Source organism: Lissotriton vulgaris, chromosome 10, assembly GCF_964263255.1.
Source record: "Lissotriton vulgaris chromosome 10, aLisVul1.2, whole genome shotgun sequence".
NCBI classification, from domain to species: Eukaryota; Metazoa; Chordata; class Amphibia; order Caudata; family Salamandridae; genus Lissotriton; species Lissotriton vulgaris.
The window spans coordinates 911,245,834-911,263,348 of record NC_141698.1 but is presented as its reverse complement, the minus strand read 5'-3'; the positions used below and the strand labels follow the sequence as shown (position 1 = coordinate 911,263,348).

General features: G+C 48.4%; 1 protein-coding gene across 1 annotated transcript in view; it reads left to right on the top strand.

The window, feature by feature from the left end:
- Positions 1–17,515, top strand: part of ITGB8 (integrin subunit beta 8) — a 269,162-nt gene that overhangs the window by 102,400 nt on the left and 149,247 nt on the right. The window contains exon 4 of the mRNA XM_086941884.1: positions 15,415–15,661. Within this exon, the coding sequence (XP_086798010.1) occupies positions 15,415–15,661 (247 nt within the window). The remainder of the gene's footprint in view (positions 1–15,414; positions 15,662–17,515) is intronic.

Sequence of the window (17,515 nt, the reverse complement as noted above, 5' to 3'; positions counted from 1 at the left end):
AAGGCTGTTGAAAATACAAAACATAATTGAAATAAAAAACTTAAGTATAGAAGCATGTTGAGTATTGCCACAAGGCACAGATGAGCCTCTTTGATTAAAGTACAGGGTCTTAAGCATTTTGCTGATATTTTGGGTCAAAATGTCACTTGCTACTTCCTAATTATAAGTGTATACGAAATAATCACATAACAGGCTTTAGTTAGTGACATGCTACAGACACTCATGTTTTCATTTCAGTTGCTGTAGGGTTGCCTAATGTCTCATGTCTGTATTGAATATATATGTGTTTACTTTATTTTCTTTACATAGTTTTGGAAAACTTAAACCAAGCTTCTCGGAGCTATGGAGCGTCACAGCAGTAGTACAGTGGTCACGGATTTACAAGGTGCCATAATGAAGCTAGGTTATGGTGCAAACTGGTGCCATTTTTGCAACAAGAGCGTGAAACAGACTGAGCAGTTAAGTAAAAGTAAAGGCACTATACGCAGAGGGGTCACTTTCACATAGCATCTTAACAATCAGTGCAATCATGGGAAAAATACGGTTTGACCAAATTTGACCTAAAGAGTTTGGATCAACATGCAGGTTAATAGGTACATGGTAAAACATTTCTAAATTGAACATTCTCAGAGTTCTGGACTCACACTGGAGGAGATTGAGAAACATGAACGTTCTGCATGTGAAGCTACTGTTGAACAAATGAAACCTTTGTCATTGGGAAATGTAAAAGATTTAGAAAAAAGGTGCATTAAAGTGGGACTTTCCCATGAGAACTGACTGAGAATTATGATGGAGGCTACTCTTAATCTGTTACACATTCCTAAGAAGAAAAACATTGAGTTCAACCTATCAGATATTAATTCTAGGGTGCTTCTAAATGGGGGGCGAAGGGGTGTTTCATATTTTTGGGGTACTCCTGGTAATGCCTGCTTCGAAGCACTGCCTTTCATAAAACATAAAAAGCTTTTGTGCATTCCTTTTTTTTACTACAGAAAAAGGAAGCCCATCTAGTTATCTTCTATTTCTATCCAGGATAATGTGAAATAGTCAGAAGGGCATCTTTGTATGTGATACATGCAATTTTAAATTAGCATCTTGCTTCCAGGCAAAGATATTGAAGACCCATTTGTTTCGAGGATTGTTTGGTTTTAGGTTCTGGTGCCGGCTTTTAAACTACAGCATCACGAAGAGCAGCGTTTAGTGGAGCTAATCTTGAAACCAGCTAGTAGGACATGTCCACAATATCATCTGTTTAGGGCCAATGCTTGGATTCTTGTGTGTAGGTCTTACTTTGTAAAAACGGTTCCATTTTATTTAAACTCTTCCTGTCATTTTGGCTCCCTGGATAGTATTGTCCCAAGGGAGGTAATCGCAGTCGATGGCAATAGCAGTGAAAGATTCAGGAGTATATTTATGTGATTGGTGGCGCACGGCAGCGCAGCAAGTTCCCGTTTGCTGTCGTGCCCCGTACCACAGCAAAGGGCAAGAGTGCACCGCATTTTTAAAATACGGTGCATTCCTGTCCATTCCCCCTGCTGATCAGTGTCAATGTACAAGTGCTCACTGTGTAAATTGATATTACAATTGGTTTGCCCTGATTGGCATATTTGATTAACGGCTCAGTCCCTAGTAAAGTGCACTGAGTGTGCCAGGGCCTGTAAATTTAATTAAACTAGTGGGACTGCTGCACTGAAAGTAGCCCTGAAATGGTATCTCAGACCTGCCACTGCAGTGTCTATGTGCAGTTTTAAACCGCCATGTCAACCTGGCAAGGTTACTCACTTGCCAGGCCGTAACCTTTACTTTTCTTAAATGTAAGACACCCAACAGGTAGGTCCAAGATACCCTGAATGGCAGGATGCAGTGTATGTGAAAGGTAGGACATGTAGTGGTGTGTGTGACATGTCCAGATAGTGCAATACTGCCAATTTCGTATTTCACTTTAGAAAGACTATCTGTCGTATAGAAATAACATTTAGGCTCTCTGATCTCAGAATTTAATAACACATGTTTTAGTAAAGAAGTTTTTTTAATTGTGTGTTTTAAAATGCCACTTTTAGAAAATAGGCATTTTCTTGTTTAACCCTTATGTGTGCCTCTGCCTGTTTGTGTATTGACTGTCTGGTTTTGGGGTGACTGGTGCTGGGAAAAGCCACTGGAGGGGTTGAGGTGTGCCTGGCCCTTCCTGAATGACTCAGAGCTGACCTGAATAGACCTTGGCTGCATGTAGAGTAGTTGGAGTTTATCTTCCACCAGAATAGGGCCTGTCTCCCTTGCACAATGCTATTTCCACCTCTTGTGGTCAGACTGAACTGGTTTGGACTGGGCTCAGACACCCTTGCACAAAGAAGAACAAAGACAAAATAGGGTATAAGTAGTGGACCTTAGACCCCAGAACTGTACATCACTTCTGGACACAAAAGGGACCTTTGCCAAAGAGAAGAGCTGGGAAGCTGTGAGGAGGAGTACTACCCCTTTGCTCTGTGGTGTGTGGGGTTGGCCTGTAGTTGCAGTTTATGCCAAGAAAAGCACAAGGACTGGAATTTCTGCTGAGAACCCACTTGAAGAAGAATCTCCAAGTGCTTGTGTGTGCTGGCCTCCTGTTATGAAGTCTCAGGGACACAAAGACTATAGCCCCAGCTCCCCTAAACTCTACTGCTGAGGGTTCTGAAGTGCCAGGAGGTTCCTGTTAGAAATGGGATTTCTGGTTGGCTCAGGCTTGCGCCAAAGCCAGGCAGAAACCACCATTCCTAAGTCAGGGTAAGGAAGTCACCTGCCAAGACAACCCCTGCTCACCCTCTTGGTAGCTTGGCACGAGCAGTCAGGCTTATCTCAGAGGCGATGTGTAAAGCATTTGCGCACGCACCCACCAGCAACAACATCCAAGGCCCCCCACAAAAGGAACTCCACACAAGGTATATGTAAAAATAGCCTTTGTATTGCAAAACACTTTAGATAGAAACACACACTTTACAATGTGCCAACAGGCACAAGCAGATTTTACAGGGGATTATGTACAGGACAGGGCCACATGCACCACTGTCAGGAATATGCACTTAGTAAAACATATTTTTCACTGTAAAACTATTATATTGTTGTTTTTTTTAACTTATGAAAATGTTTTTTTAACAAATGTGAATTTTTAAATGTTTTGTAATAGAAATATGTTGTATTCTCTGCACTTATGTTTTGCTGTATCCCTTTAAGTCTGACATTCCATTTTCCTGATGTCATTTTCTACTGTGTTCTTCCTAGTCAGTTAGCTCCCTGCTTTCTGATGGGATCACCAGCTTTTCTCTGTAGTGCATAATAAATGCCTTATATTCTTTTATTAATCTCCTAACTTCATTTACATCAAAATACACAATAAACTTTTTGAAATATCTATTGATAAACTTTTTTGTCCCGACATTCTCTTTAGTTGAAAACATGTATTAGAATGCTAGATATTGATGTATCTTGTTGAAATTGTAAATTTGTTGATCCGGTTACAACCCTAAATATAACTTAGTGTGTCACCATTCTAATTAGATATAGATTCCTAAGAGACTGTAGTCTTTTTCCACAAGTACGTGAAAAGGGATTCTTCTTATTTGTCTTACTGTAACTTACCCCTCCCTTTTCATACAAGGGTTTCTCCTTCAAAGCTTTTTCACTTAGTAAAACTAGCACTAAGAACGAATAACAATCAGAAGCTTCACACATGATGTATAGAACATTCAGAATGGTAGGAAAGACACATGATGTATAAACATACATTCAGCGGTGTAAGGACAAGGCACATGACGCATCAGAATACATTCAGAGGTGAAGGAGAAACACATGATGCATAAACACACATTCAGAGGTGTAAGGAATAAGACACATGACGCATCAAAACACATTCAGAGGTGCAGCACAGGAGAACACATGATGCATAAACAACACATTCAGAGGTGTAAGAACAAGGCACATGACGCATTAAAAACACATTCAGAGGTGCAGGAAAGAACAATTCGCAGAAATTACATTAGCATGAACTCATAACTATATCCAGGCCAACTGGCCTCTCTGGGGCTAGGGCGCCCTGTGTCGCAATGTCAGGGGGGCCTAAATGTAGCAGCTGCCCACTAAATGCTGGGCAGCTGTAAGAACTGAGCCGGGCACCAGCGTGCCTCCTGGCTCTCTTCTGGGGCTCTGGAAACAATTAAGGGGCCAAGAACCACCTGTGAGCCTCGCAGGCTCGGTGGCCAAAAGAACTACTCACCCCGGAGCCTCGTGGGCTCTCAAGCAATGCTGCCAACATTAGAGCCTCTCAGGGCTCGGGAACAATGTGGGGCCTTCGTTGGAGTCCCTCCTCTGGGGACTCAAGATCAAGGACTGCCCCCTGAGCCTCGTGGGCTCTCAAAACAATTGTGGCGCCTTGAGCCTCTCGGGGCTCTGCAACTACTGTGGCGCCGTGAGACTCTTGGGGCTCTGTGCAAGCATGCCCCCAGAGCCTTCACACGGGGAGAGTATACTGGGGGGGGCGGGCACCGGCATTGTGCCCCGACGCCCCCCCCTCGGCCACAACAACGGAGCCCCACTCACAGGGACTCCTGACACGCCGGTCTCTGCTTCGCCGCCGGCCTCCTCTCGCTCTCTGGGGCTCTTCCTCGCTCTAGGGAGCCCCGGGAGGGGGACCGGCATCTTCCTTTGAGGCAATGCAGGATGCGGAGTAGGCTCCTGCCTATTCCGGCTTCGTCTCGCACCCCGGCGGGGGCGGGACTTGGGAATCTCCTCAGGCCGGCAGCAATTCAAGGCGCGAACCAGGGAAATATGCCACAGAGGAATCCTAGGCCGGCAGCCAATCCCAGCGCGGCCCGGGAGGACGTCACGAGGGGTCCCGGGCCAGCGGCGGTGAACTCGGGGATACGATGAGGGGTAGGCTACCTCGAAATAAGTAAATAAGTAATGAAGCGAGGTGGGCACTCGCTGGGGGCCCTGAATCCTTGAAATAAATGGGGCAAATGCCGGGTGGGCACCGGCTGAGATCAACAGCGCTCCCAAGCGCTAGGCAGAAGAAAAGCGCTCTCAAGCACTAGGCAAGAACAAAGCGCTTCCAGGCGCTAGGGTCCCAAAAGTCCAGGGACCAGCACAAAGTCCTTCCAGGGTCCAGGACAGCAGTAGTCCAGGGGCTGGGCAGGGCCCAGGGAGGCAAGCCTTTGTTTGGGCCCCAGCAGCAGCATGCCCCTGGTAGATTCGAGTTGGAAACAAGAACATTTTGTAAGGGGACACAGCCCCTTTTTTTACAGTGTAGTCCTTTGTCTCAGGGTGCAGGGTGGGGGAAAAACCAGTCGCAGCTGGTTTTGGAGTACTTTGTTTTCCTCAGCCACGCTTTCCATTCACCAAGCAGGCTAGGGTCATCAGTCGCACCACAGGGGGCAGAGCCAGCATTGTGTGGGGAAAGCCCAGCCCTATTCAGGTTCCAGGTGCACTATTCCCTCACATCACACATGCTAATCTCAACAATCACCACCGGGGCAGACCCATGGAGCCTGGCACACCAGCCAGCTTCAGCCAATCACAAGCCAGCACATTCACTGCACAGACAGGCACACTTCTAGAAGTGGCACTTCCATATTAGACACAAACACGCTGCACACACCATTGCGCAGCATTCAATCAGACAAGTCTGCACATACCAGACTGGAGCCTGCACACCCCACGCATCAGGAACTACCAGGGACACTCACATTCCCAATGCATTCCTAAGGGAGGGCAGGCCTATCTCACCACACGCACTCAGAGTGCGCACGCACTTTCCACTGGGACACAGTGAAAGTGCGCAGAAGCAAAGAATCTCCATCCCCAGGTCGCATATAAAAAGCAAAAAGTTCAGAGGTGAACCTGCCAGAAGGGCCAAGTCCAACACAACCCCCTTCCAGCCAAAACGCAGGGCAGACCAATCACCACTGTGATGGACTTCCCTGCTTTGGTCGATAGAACACGGACGCAGGCCCGCACTGCAGGGACACCCTCCGGTTCTTCGCCACGTTGATCCATAAGACAAGCACATACTTTAAAAAAACAGGCTTAACTAGGCTACCCCACTGGTACTCCTTAGTTGTCCACGGCTAGGACCAGGCCCTTGGCCACCCAGATACCATTGGTCCTTGCCAATCCACTGAGTGGGGGGTGGTAACCCCTGGCATACAGTAGCCATTCTCCACCCTTCTTCTCAGTGTAGTTCCAAACAACCCCTGATCCTTCAACCTAAGGTCCGCACCCTCAGGTTGACCAGAGGTCACGGGCAAGAATGCCCCACCTTACCTCTACTTCTGAAGCACCCTCCAGAACACAACTCTGCCACCTGGAGCAGTACTGCCAGACACCATAACTACTGAAACCCTGTTCACCGATGTTCCACGTTCTTCAAACACTCTGGGAGATCCTCCTCAAATGACCTATTGGTACAGCCTAGGCCCCCGGCCTGACGCTCCCTTCAGAAACATTCCAGGCCCTGAGACTGGGTTTCGGGCACCTGGAGACTTGCAGTCCCACCCACTCCTTCTCCTCTGAGACAGGACGTGAGCCCCTACACCGAGACCTAGCTGGGCTACACTGAACCTCTTCCACCACACTGGGCTGGAAGACACCTCAGCCACTCCTTTTGGAATCACTCCATCCCCTATGTCTCTCTCCTCCCAGAACCTTACCAACTCCAAAATTCTGTCTCTAAACAGACCACAGAAGTCAAAAGCAGGCTCCACTTCTGCAGACGTTCTTGGGAAAAGTTCAACACACAGGACTTAGGTATCTGAGCAAAACAAGAGCACACAAGTATTCAGCAAGCTCCCCATCCAGAGAACTCACACCATTCATCCACACACGACCCCCCCCCCCAGACTGGTAAAGCAGTTTCTACCACCCCTGATTTCTCAACCTGACCACACGTGACACAGGTACAATTACTCCAGGAAAGGGACAGGGAACACTCATACTGGACACATTTTCGCTGCCACCACTGGATCCCACCCTTCTGGTGAATCCAGAAAACACATTTCAACAGAAAATACATTTTTAGCAAACTTAAAAACAATAATCCCCATTCATGTGACTATCTAAAAAGGCAGAGTTTTGTAGTGGGGCCAGTTGTCGCTGTGGTACTGCGCAAACACAAGTCCATATCCCACCGCTAGCCAACAATGTTAGAAATGGGATTTCTGGTTGGCTAAGGCTTGCGCCAAAGCCAGTCAGAAACCACCATTCCTAAGTCAGGGTAAGAAAGCCACCCACCAATACAACCCCTGCTCACCCTCTTGGTAGCTTGGCACGAGCAGTCAGTCTTATCTCAGTGGCGATGTGTAAAGCATTTGCGCACGCACCCACCAGCAACAACAGTCAAGGACCCCCACAAAAGGCACTCCACACAGGGTATATGTAAAAATAGCCTTTGTATTGCAAAACACATTAGATAGAAACACGCACTTTACAATGTGCCAAAAGGCACCGGCAGAATTTAAAGGGGATTATGTACAGTACAGGGTCACAGGCACCACTGTCAGGAATATGCACTTAGTAAATCTAGCACTTAAAACGTATAACAGTCAGAAACTTCATACATGATGTATAGAACATTCCGCTGGTAGGAAAGACACATGATGTATAAACATACATTCAGCGGTGTAAGGAACAATGCACATGACGCATCAAAACATATTCAGAGGTGCAGGAGAAACACATGATGCATAAACACACATTTAGAGGTGTAAGGAACAAGGCACATGACGCATCAAAACACATTCAGAGGTTCAGCACAGGAGAACACATGATGCATAAACAACACATTCAGAGGTGTAAGAGCAAGGCGCATGACGCATCAAAAACACATTCAGAGGTGCAGAAAAGAACAATTCGCAGAAATTACATTAGCCTGAACTCATAACTATACCCATGCCCACGGGCCTCTCTGGGGCTACGACGCACTGTGTCGCAATGTCAGGGGGGCCTAAACGTAGCAGCTGCCCACTAAGTGCTGTGCAGCTGTAAGAACTGAGCACCAGCACGGGCACCAGCGTGCCTCCTGGCTCTCTTCTGGGGCTCTAGAAATAATTAAGGGGCCAAGAACCACCTGTGAGCCTCGCAGGCTCGGTGGCCAAAAGAACTATGCCCCCGGTAGCCTTGTGGGCTCTCAAGCAATGCTGCCAACGTTGGACCCTCTCAGGGCTCGGGAACAATGTGGGACCTTCGTTGGAGTCCCTCCTCTAGGGACTCGAGATCAAGGACTGCCCCCTGACCCTCGTGGGCTCTCAAAACAATTGTGGCGCCTTGAGCCTCTCGGGGCTCTGCAACTACTGTGGCGCCGTGAGCCTCTCGGGGCTCTGTGCAAGCATGCCCCCAGAGCCCTCACACGGAGAGAGCATACTGGGGGGGCGGGCACCGGCAATGTTCCCCGATGCCCCCCTTGGCCACAACAACGGAGCCCCACTCACCGGGACTCCTGACGCGCCGGTCTCTGCTTCGCCGCTGGCCTCCTCTCGCTCTCCGGGGCTCTTCCTCGCTCTAGGGAGCCCCGGGGGGGGATGGGAGGGGAAGGGCCTGGTATCTTAATTTGGGGCAATGCAGGAGCGCAGAGTAGGCTCCCGCCGCTTCCTGCTTCGTCTCGCTCCCCGGCGGGGGCAGGACTTGGGAATCTCCTCAGGCCGGCAGCCAATCACGGTGCGGCCCGGGGAAAGACGCCACGGAAGAATCCCGGGTCGGCAGCCAATCACAGCACGGACCGGGTAGGACATCACAAGGGGTCCCGGGCCAGCAGCGGTGAACTCGGGGATACGACGAGAGGTAGGCTCCCTCAAAATAAGTAAATAATTAATAAAGCGAGGTGGACACTCGCTGGGGGCCCAGAAACCTTCAAATAAACGGGCAAATGCCGGGTGGGCACCAGCTGAGATCAACAGCGCTCCCAAGCGTTAGGCAGAAGAAAAGCACTCTCAAGCGCTAGGCAAGAATAAAGCGCTTCCAGGCGCTAGGGTCCCAAAAGTCCAGGGACCAGAACAAAGTCCTTCCAGGGTCCAGGACAGCAGTAGTCCAGGGGCTGGGCAGGGCCCAGGGAGGCAAGCCTTCCCCTGGGCCCCAGCAGCAGCATGCCCCTGGTAGATTCGAGTTGGAAACAAGAACATGTTGTAAGGGGACACAGCCCCTTTTTATACAGTGAAGTCCTTTGTCTCAGGGTTCAGGGTGGGGTAAAAACCAGTCGCAGCTGGTTTTGGAGTACTTAGTTTTCCTCAGCCACCCTTTCCATTCACCAGGCAGGCTAGGATCATCAGTCGCACCACAGGGGGCGGAGCCAGCATTGTGTGGTGAAAGCCCAGCCCTATTCAGGTCCCAGGTGCAGCTCTCCCTCACATCACACATGCTAATCTCAACACTCACCACCGGGCAGACCCATGGAGCCTGGCACACCAGCCAGCTCCAGCCAATCACAAGCCAGCACATTCACTGCACAGACAGGCACACTTCTAGAAGTGGCACTTCCATATTAGACACAAACACGTTGCACACACCATTGCGCAGCATTCAATCAGACAAGTCCGCACATACCAGACTTGAGCCTGCACACCCCACACAACAGGAACTACCAGGGACACATACATTCCCCATGCATTCCTATGGGAGGGCAGGCCTATCTCACCCACGCACTCAGAGTGCGCACGCACTTTCCACTTGGACACAGTGAAAGTTTGCAGAAACCAAGAATCACCATCCCCAGGTCGCATAATAAAAGCAAAAAGTTCAGAGGTGAACCTGCCAGAAGGGCCAAGTCCAACACAACCCCCTTCCAGCCAAAACGCAGGGCAGACCAATCACCACTGTGATGGACTTCCCTGCTTTGGTCGATAGAACACGGACGCAGGCCCGCACTGCAGGGACACCCTCCGGTTCTTCGCCACGTTGATCCATAAGACAAGCACATACTTTAAAAAAACAGGCTTAACTAGGCTACCCCACTGGTACTCCTTAGTTGTCCACGGCTAGGACCAGGCCCTTGGCCACCCAGATACCATTGGTCCTTGCCAATCCGCTGAGTGGGGGGTGGTAACCCCTGGCATACAGTAGCCATTCTCCACCCTTCTTCTCAGTGTAGTTCCAGACAACCCCTGATCCATCAACCTAGGGTCCGCACCCTCAGGTTGACCAGAGGTCACGGGCAAGAATGCCCCACCTTACCTCTACTTCTGAAGCACCCTCCAGAACACAACTCTGCCACCTGGAGCAGTACTGCCAGACACCAGAACTACTGAAACCCTGGTCACCGATGTTCCACGTTCTTCAAACACTCTGGGAGATCCTCCTCAAATGACCTATTGGTACAGCCTAGGCCCCCGGCCTGACGCTCCCTTCAGAAACATTCCAGGCCCTGAGACTGGGTTTCGGGCACCTGGAGACTTGCAGTCCCACCCACTCCTTCTCCTCTGAGACAGGACGTGAGCCCCTACACCGAGACCTAGCTGGGCTACACTGAACCTCTTCCACCACACTGGGCTGGAAGACACCTCAGCCACTTCTTTTGGAATCACTCCATCCCCTATGTCTCTCTCCTCCCAGAACCTTACCAACTCCAAAATTCTGTCTCTAAACAGACCACAGAAATCAAAAGCAGGCTCCACTTCTGCAGACGTTCTTGGGAAAAGTTCAACACACAGGACTTAGGTATCTGAGCAAAACAAGAGCACACAAGTATTCAGCAAGCTCCCCATCCAGAGAACTCACACCATTCATCCACACACGACCCCCCCCCCAGACTGGTAAAGCAGTTTCTACCACCCCTGATTTCTCAACCTGACCACACGTGACACAGGTACAATTACTCCAGGAAAGGGACAGGGAACACTCATACTGGACACATTTTCGCTGCCACCACTGGATCCCACCCTTCTGGTGAATCCAGAAAACACATTTCAACAGAAATGACATTTTTAGCAAACTTAAAAACAATGATCCCCATTCATGTGACTATCTAAAAATGCAGAGTTTTGTAGTGGGGCCAGTTGTCGCTGTGGTACTGCGCAAACACAAGTCCATATCCCACCGCTAGCCAACAATGTTAGAAATGGGATTTCTGGTTGGCTAAGGCTTGCGCCAAAGCCAGTCAGAAACCACCATTCCTAAGTCAGGGTAAGAAAGCCACCCACCAATACAACCCCTGCTCACCCTCTTGGTAGCTTGGCACGAGCAGTCAGTCTTATCTCAGAGGCGATGTGTAAAGCATTTGCGCACGCACCCACCAGCAACAACATTCAAGGACCCCCACAAAAGGCACTCCACACAGGGTATATGTAAAAATAGCCTTTGTATTGCAAAACACATTAGATAGAAACACGCACTTTACAATGTGCCAAAAGGCACGGGCAGAATTTAAAGGGGATTATGTACAGTACAGGGTCACAGGCACCACTGTCAGTAATATGCACTTAGTAAATCTAGCACTTAAAACGTATAACAGTCAGAAACTTCATACATGATGTATAGAACATTCCGTGGGTAGGAAAGACACATGATGTATAAACATACATTCAGCGGTGTAAGGAACAATGCACATGACGCATCAAAACATATTCAGAGGTGCAGGAGAAACACATGATGCATAAACACACATTTAGAGGTGTAAGGAACAAGGCACATGACGCATCAAAACACATTCAGAGGTTCAGCACAGGAGAACACATGATGCATAAACAACACATTCAGAGGTGTAAGAGCAAGGCGCATGACGCATCAAAAACACATTCAGAGGTGCAGAAAAGAACAATTCGCAGAAATTACATTAGCCTGAACTCATAACTATACCCATGCCCACGGGCCTCTCTGGGGCTAGGACGCACTGTGTCGCAATGTCAGGGGGGCCTAAAAGTAGCAGCTGCCCACTAAGTGCTGTGCAGCTGTAAGAACTGAGCACCAGCGTGGGCACCAGCGTGCCTCCTGGCTCTCTTCTGGGGCTCTAGAATTAATTAAGGGGCCAAGAACCACCTGTGAGCCTCGCAGGCTCGTGGCCAAAAGAACTATGCCCCCGGTAGCCTTGTGGGCTCTCAAGCAATGCTGCCAACGTTGGACCCTCTCAGGGCTCGGGAACAATGTGGGACCTTCGTTGGAGTCCCTCCTCTAGGGACTCGAGATCAAGGACTGCCCCCTGACCCTCGTGGGCTCTCAAAACAATTGTGGCGCCTTGAGCCTCTCGGGGCTCTGCAACTACTGTGGCGCCGTGAGCCTCTCGGGGCTCTGTGCAAGCATGCCCCCAGAGCCCTCACACGGAGAGAGCATACTGGGGGGGCGGGCACCGGCAATGTTCCCCGATGCCCCCCTCGGCCACAACAACGGAGCCCCACTCACCGGGACTCCTGACGCGCCGGTCTCTGCTTCGCCGCCGGCCTCCTCTCGCTCTCCGGGGCTCTTCCTCGCTCTAGGGAGCCCCGGGGGGGATGGGAGGGGAAGGGCCTGGTATCTTAATTTGGGGCAATGCAGGAGCGCAGAGTAGGCTCCCGCCGCTTCCTGCTTCGTCTCGCTCCCCGGCGGGGGCAGGACTTGGGAATTTCCTCAGGCCGGCAGCCAATCACGGTGCGGCCCGGGGAAAGACGCCACGGAAGAATCCCGGGTCGGCAGCCAATCCCAGCACGGACCGGGTAGGACATCACAAGGGGTCCCGGGCCAGCAGCGGTGAACTCGGGGATACGACGAGAGGTAGGCTCCCTCAAAATAAGTAAATAATTAATAAAGCGAGGTGGACACTCGCTGGGGGCCCAGAAACCTTCAAATAAACGGGGCAAATGCCGGGTGGGCACCAGCTGAGATCAACAGCGCTCCCAAGCGTTAGGCAGAAGAAAAGCACTCTCAAGCGCTAGGCAAGAATAAAGCGCTTCCAGGCGCTAGGGTCCCAAAAGTCCAGGGACCAGAACAAAGTCCTTCCAGGGACCAGGACAGCAGTAGTCCAGGGGCTGGGCAGGGCCCAGGGAGGCAAGCCTTCCCCTGGGCCCCAGCAGCAGCATGCCCCTGGTAGATTCGAGTTGGAAACAAGAACATGTTGTAAGGGGACACCTTCCCTTTTTATACAGTGAAGTCCTTTGTCTCAGGGTTCAGGGTGGGGTAAAAACCAGTCGCAGCTGGTTTTGGAGTACTTAGTTTTCCTCAGCCACCCTTTCCATTCACCAGGCAGGCTAGGATCATCAGTCGCACCACAGGGGGCGGAGCCAGCATTGTGTGGTGAAAGCCCAGCCCTATTCAGGTCCCAGGTGCACCTCTCCCTCACATCACACATGCTAATCTCAACATTCACCACCGGGGCAGACCCATGGAGCCTGGCACACCAGCCAACTCCAGCCAATCACAAGCCAGCACATTCACTGCACAGACAGGCACACTTCTAGAAGTGGCACTTCCTTATTAGACACAAACACGTTGCACACACCATTGCGCAGCATTCAATCAGACAAGTCCGCACATACCAGACTTGAGCCTGCACACCCCACACAACAGGAACTACCAGGGACACATACATTCCCCATGCATTCCTATGGGAGGACAGGCCTATCTCACCCACGCACTCAGAGTGCGCACGCACTTTCCACTTGGACACAGTGAAAGTTTGCAGAAACCAAGAATCACCATCCCCAGGTCACATATAAAAAGCGAAACGTTCAGGGGTGAACCTGCCAGAAGGGCCAAGTCCAACAGTTCCTGTTCCAGTTTGGTGCTTCTGAAAGTTGTTGCTGCTGTTGGGAGCTGGAAGAAGTTGAAAAAAAGAAGAAAATCGATGCATTGTTCTTCTTGTGGCTGTTTTTCCGATGCAGCACTGCCATGCAGGAAGAATCTCCATGCACTGCTGCCACTCCACTGCAGAGACGATGCAGTGCTTCCTGTGGCTGCAAGAACCACTGCAATGTGGGATCGCAGCTGAAGAAAACGATGCAGCGCTACTTGTTGTCGCCATATCGATTGTCAACACATCCCGGATTCCAACGCATCACACATATGTGCCAAGTTTTCCCAACGCATCCCTCCCGGACTAGAACTGTCTTGGAATTGATGCATCACTTTCCCCTACAGCCTGGATTTGACACATCAGTTCTCCTCTGTGCAGCTGAACAGTCGCATGGCCTCCCCAAGGACTCAGGAACGGAAGCATCCCTTTGGTTTTCAATGCTTCCCTTCTCTGTGGCTATTTGGCCTTGTGAACATGGGCGCATCCACATGTACTTTGTGTAAATTAAGGCACTCATAGTTTCCTATGGACCAAGTTGCTTAAATTTTTTTAAAAGTCATATTCTTATTACATAAATGTTGGATTTTTGTTGTTTTGGTTTTGCTGAGTTTAGGTAAAGGTACTTCATTGTTCTAAACTGGTGTGGTGTCCATTTGTGATGTTATCACTATATTCCTGTGCCTTTTGAGTACAGATACTTTACACATTGCCTTTGGGATAAGCTTGCCTGCTCATATCGAGGTACCAAGGGAGTGAGCAGGAGTTATCTAAAGTATGTATCCCCCTTACTCTGACTAGAAGCAAGAGTCCCTACTTAGACAAAGGTACCTGCCTCTGTCAACTAGAGACCGCCATTTCTAACACCTATCAAAACCTTTTATAACATTTCTAAGCATACTCCCACATTCTATTTCCATCTTCAGTTTGGGTGGCTATTTGAAAAAAAGGACAGTCTCTGTAAACTGCTGTTTTTGGTTTTTAAAGCTGTTATGATCAATCCTCCATTTAGCTGTCCTAAATCTGACATGCTTTTTCACAACACTTGGTTAGTTAACCTTAATCTTCTTCTCATGCTAAAACCTTGGTGGTGCTTCACTGTTCCATGTTTCCACCTACTAGGGCCACACTTTCTGAACTGGCTCCTAGGTGAACTGCACCTCTTTCCTGTTCTGCCCACTTTTAAAACAGCGATAAATTCCTGCCTAATCATCCATGTAAGTGGCTACAAATAATTATTACTAACTCACTGTTGCACCACTATACACTTGCATTACTCCTTAAGGTAAATTTGTTTATATGTAGATATACCTATTTATCCAGACTATCAATGGTTACTTTTCATATTTTTGTCCCTCAATCAAAATCCATCACATAAAAAACTAAAATGTATATATTATTACCATACACATTTTATATGACCTTTGTGTTGCTGCTTCTGTTGTCCAAATGCTTATACATTGATTAAATATTTAATTACATTTGTGACAAACTTCAAAAAGAAATATAAGAAAACCATCTTCAATTGTTTATCTCTTGGTAAAAAGGAAAATAAACATGTTAACTCATGTGTACCCTAATTCCAGTCTCAACTAAAGCAGTTTGGAAAATGTATTCTACGTTGGTCTTTGTACTGAAATATGTGATCATTTCATAGCACAATCAATGAACTCTATAACATATATTGTATGTTTGTCAAATAGGCACTGAAGCAAACTTTGTGGTGAAGATTCAGCAACTAGAGACGTATCCTGTGGACCTTTATTATCTGGTAGATGTCTCAGCGTCCATGCATCAAGAGATAGAAAAACTCAATTCCATCGGATTCGATTTGTCCCAAAAAATGATTCCCTTTTCTCATAATTTTCGATTTGGATTTGGATCATTTGTTGACAAACCTGTATCACCATATATCAGTATTCATCCTGACAGAAAAGATAATCAGTGTGGGTATGTATTTTTTTATAAGTTGTAGAAAATTAGTATGTGCACTCTTAAAAGAAGACTTTATCAGAATAGCAGTCAAACTGTTATAGATGTAAAATTATGTTTATGTTGCATGCATTTAGTTCCATGGCCACCCCTTTAAGTAGTCCAAACAATCCTTCTTTATTCTGTTTTTATTTTGTTATTGGTGCCCATAGAGTAGTCATTAGTCATCTAGTGCACAAGTAGCATTAAAACAGGATACCTTCGTGAAATTAGTTTTTTTGTGATCCAAGAAAGAAACGAGTCATTGTTGTACATCCTCAGCATACAGCTTTTATAATGGATATTATGGTAAACAAGAAGGTTTCTCTAGATTTTCACATAACCTAATCGTTTTGTGGATGGCCTTTCTAATATAAATTATGAAAGCAATGAGATAAAAAGCTAACTTTCACCAAAAATATTTCTTGATCTGATCTTCCATCTACAACATACCAAACAAATTAATGATTATCCATCCTTACTAACATTTGATTACAAAATGAATAGGCATGAAAAGATTTCAGGCCTCGTTATGAACTCAGCAATCCATCGGACCGCCGAACCCGTGGTGGTTATCCCTGGACCACCTGGTGGTCGACCCACTGTATTATGAATACTGTTATGGGACTGCCACAGGACGTAGCAACTGTCAGGGATCATTGATCCTGCGGTGGTGGCGCAGGGGTCAGAGGACCTAATATGCTGGCAGTGCGGCACCACCGAGGCTATTAGGAGTTTCCTCACTGCCACAGTTTTCATGGCAGTGAGACTGCCATGAAAACTGTGGCAGTGAGGAAACCAGAGGTCCCTACAGGGTGCCCTGGTGCCTCATGGCCATGGGGTGCCTGCGTGGAGTCACTTGTGTGCCATGTGTGCGTCACCCACTTTCCTGCCCAGAATGGACTTTATAGTCCATACAATGTAAGAACGGGCTTTGGCCTTCCCATTGTGGTGTCTTTTTAGTAGGCACCACTGTGGGAATGCCAAAGGACCACCCGCCAGACAATGAGATAGCTCACAATCTGGCAGGGGGTCGAGGTTGGATATCTTGGAGCAGGGTGATAGCTTGTCAGCCTGCTCTAAGACCACCAAACTCGTTATCAAGCCCTCAGTTTTCTTCAACCAGCGTCTAAATGATCAGAGAGAGGCAGGCCAAAATGGCAGAAAAAAAATGGCATTGATTCTTTACAAATGTGGTACAAGAAACTTAAGCCTGAAAAGATATCCCAAAATTCCAACTCTAAAAGGGCACTTCTCGCATCTTTAAAAAAAACGATCTGGTCATTAAATTACCTACAAGTAAAATGTATTATCATTATATGAAGAATTACTCACCTGCTTGCTTAACTTCATACATCCAGGTGAGAAAAGTTGCCAAAGACTTCTTTCTAAAGTTTTTGATCTCAGAACAGATATAGCTAGCCTTCTATTGGAACCCACTGATTTGCTTTCCACATTTGACATATTATGTCTACAAAATGGAGCTCTTTCACCACAGTCACCCTGAAACTGAACTCGGACAAGACGGAGGTCCTCATCCTGGGCTCCTCACCCTCCGCCTGGGACGACTCCTGGTGGCCTCCCGCCCTGGGCACCGCACCCAAACCGACAGACCATGCACGAAACCTGGGCTTCATCCTTGACTCCTCCCTCTCCATGACCAGGCAAGTCAACAACGTCTCCTCGGCGTGCTTCAACATCCTACGCATGCTACGGAAGATCTTCCGGTGGATCCCCACAGAGACCAGGAAGACCGTCACCCAGGCCCTCATCACCAGCCGACTGGACTACGGCAACGCCCTCTACGCCGTTACCACCGCCAAGCTCCAGAAG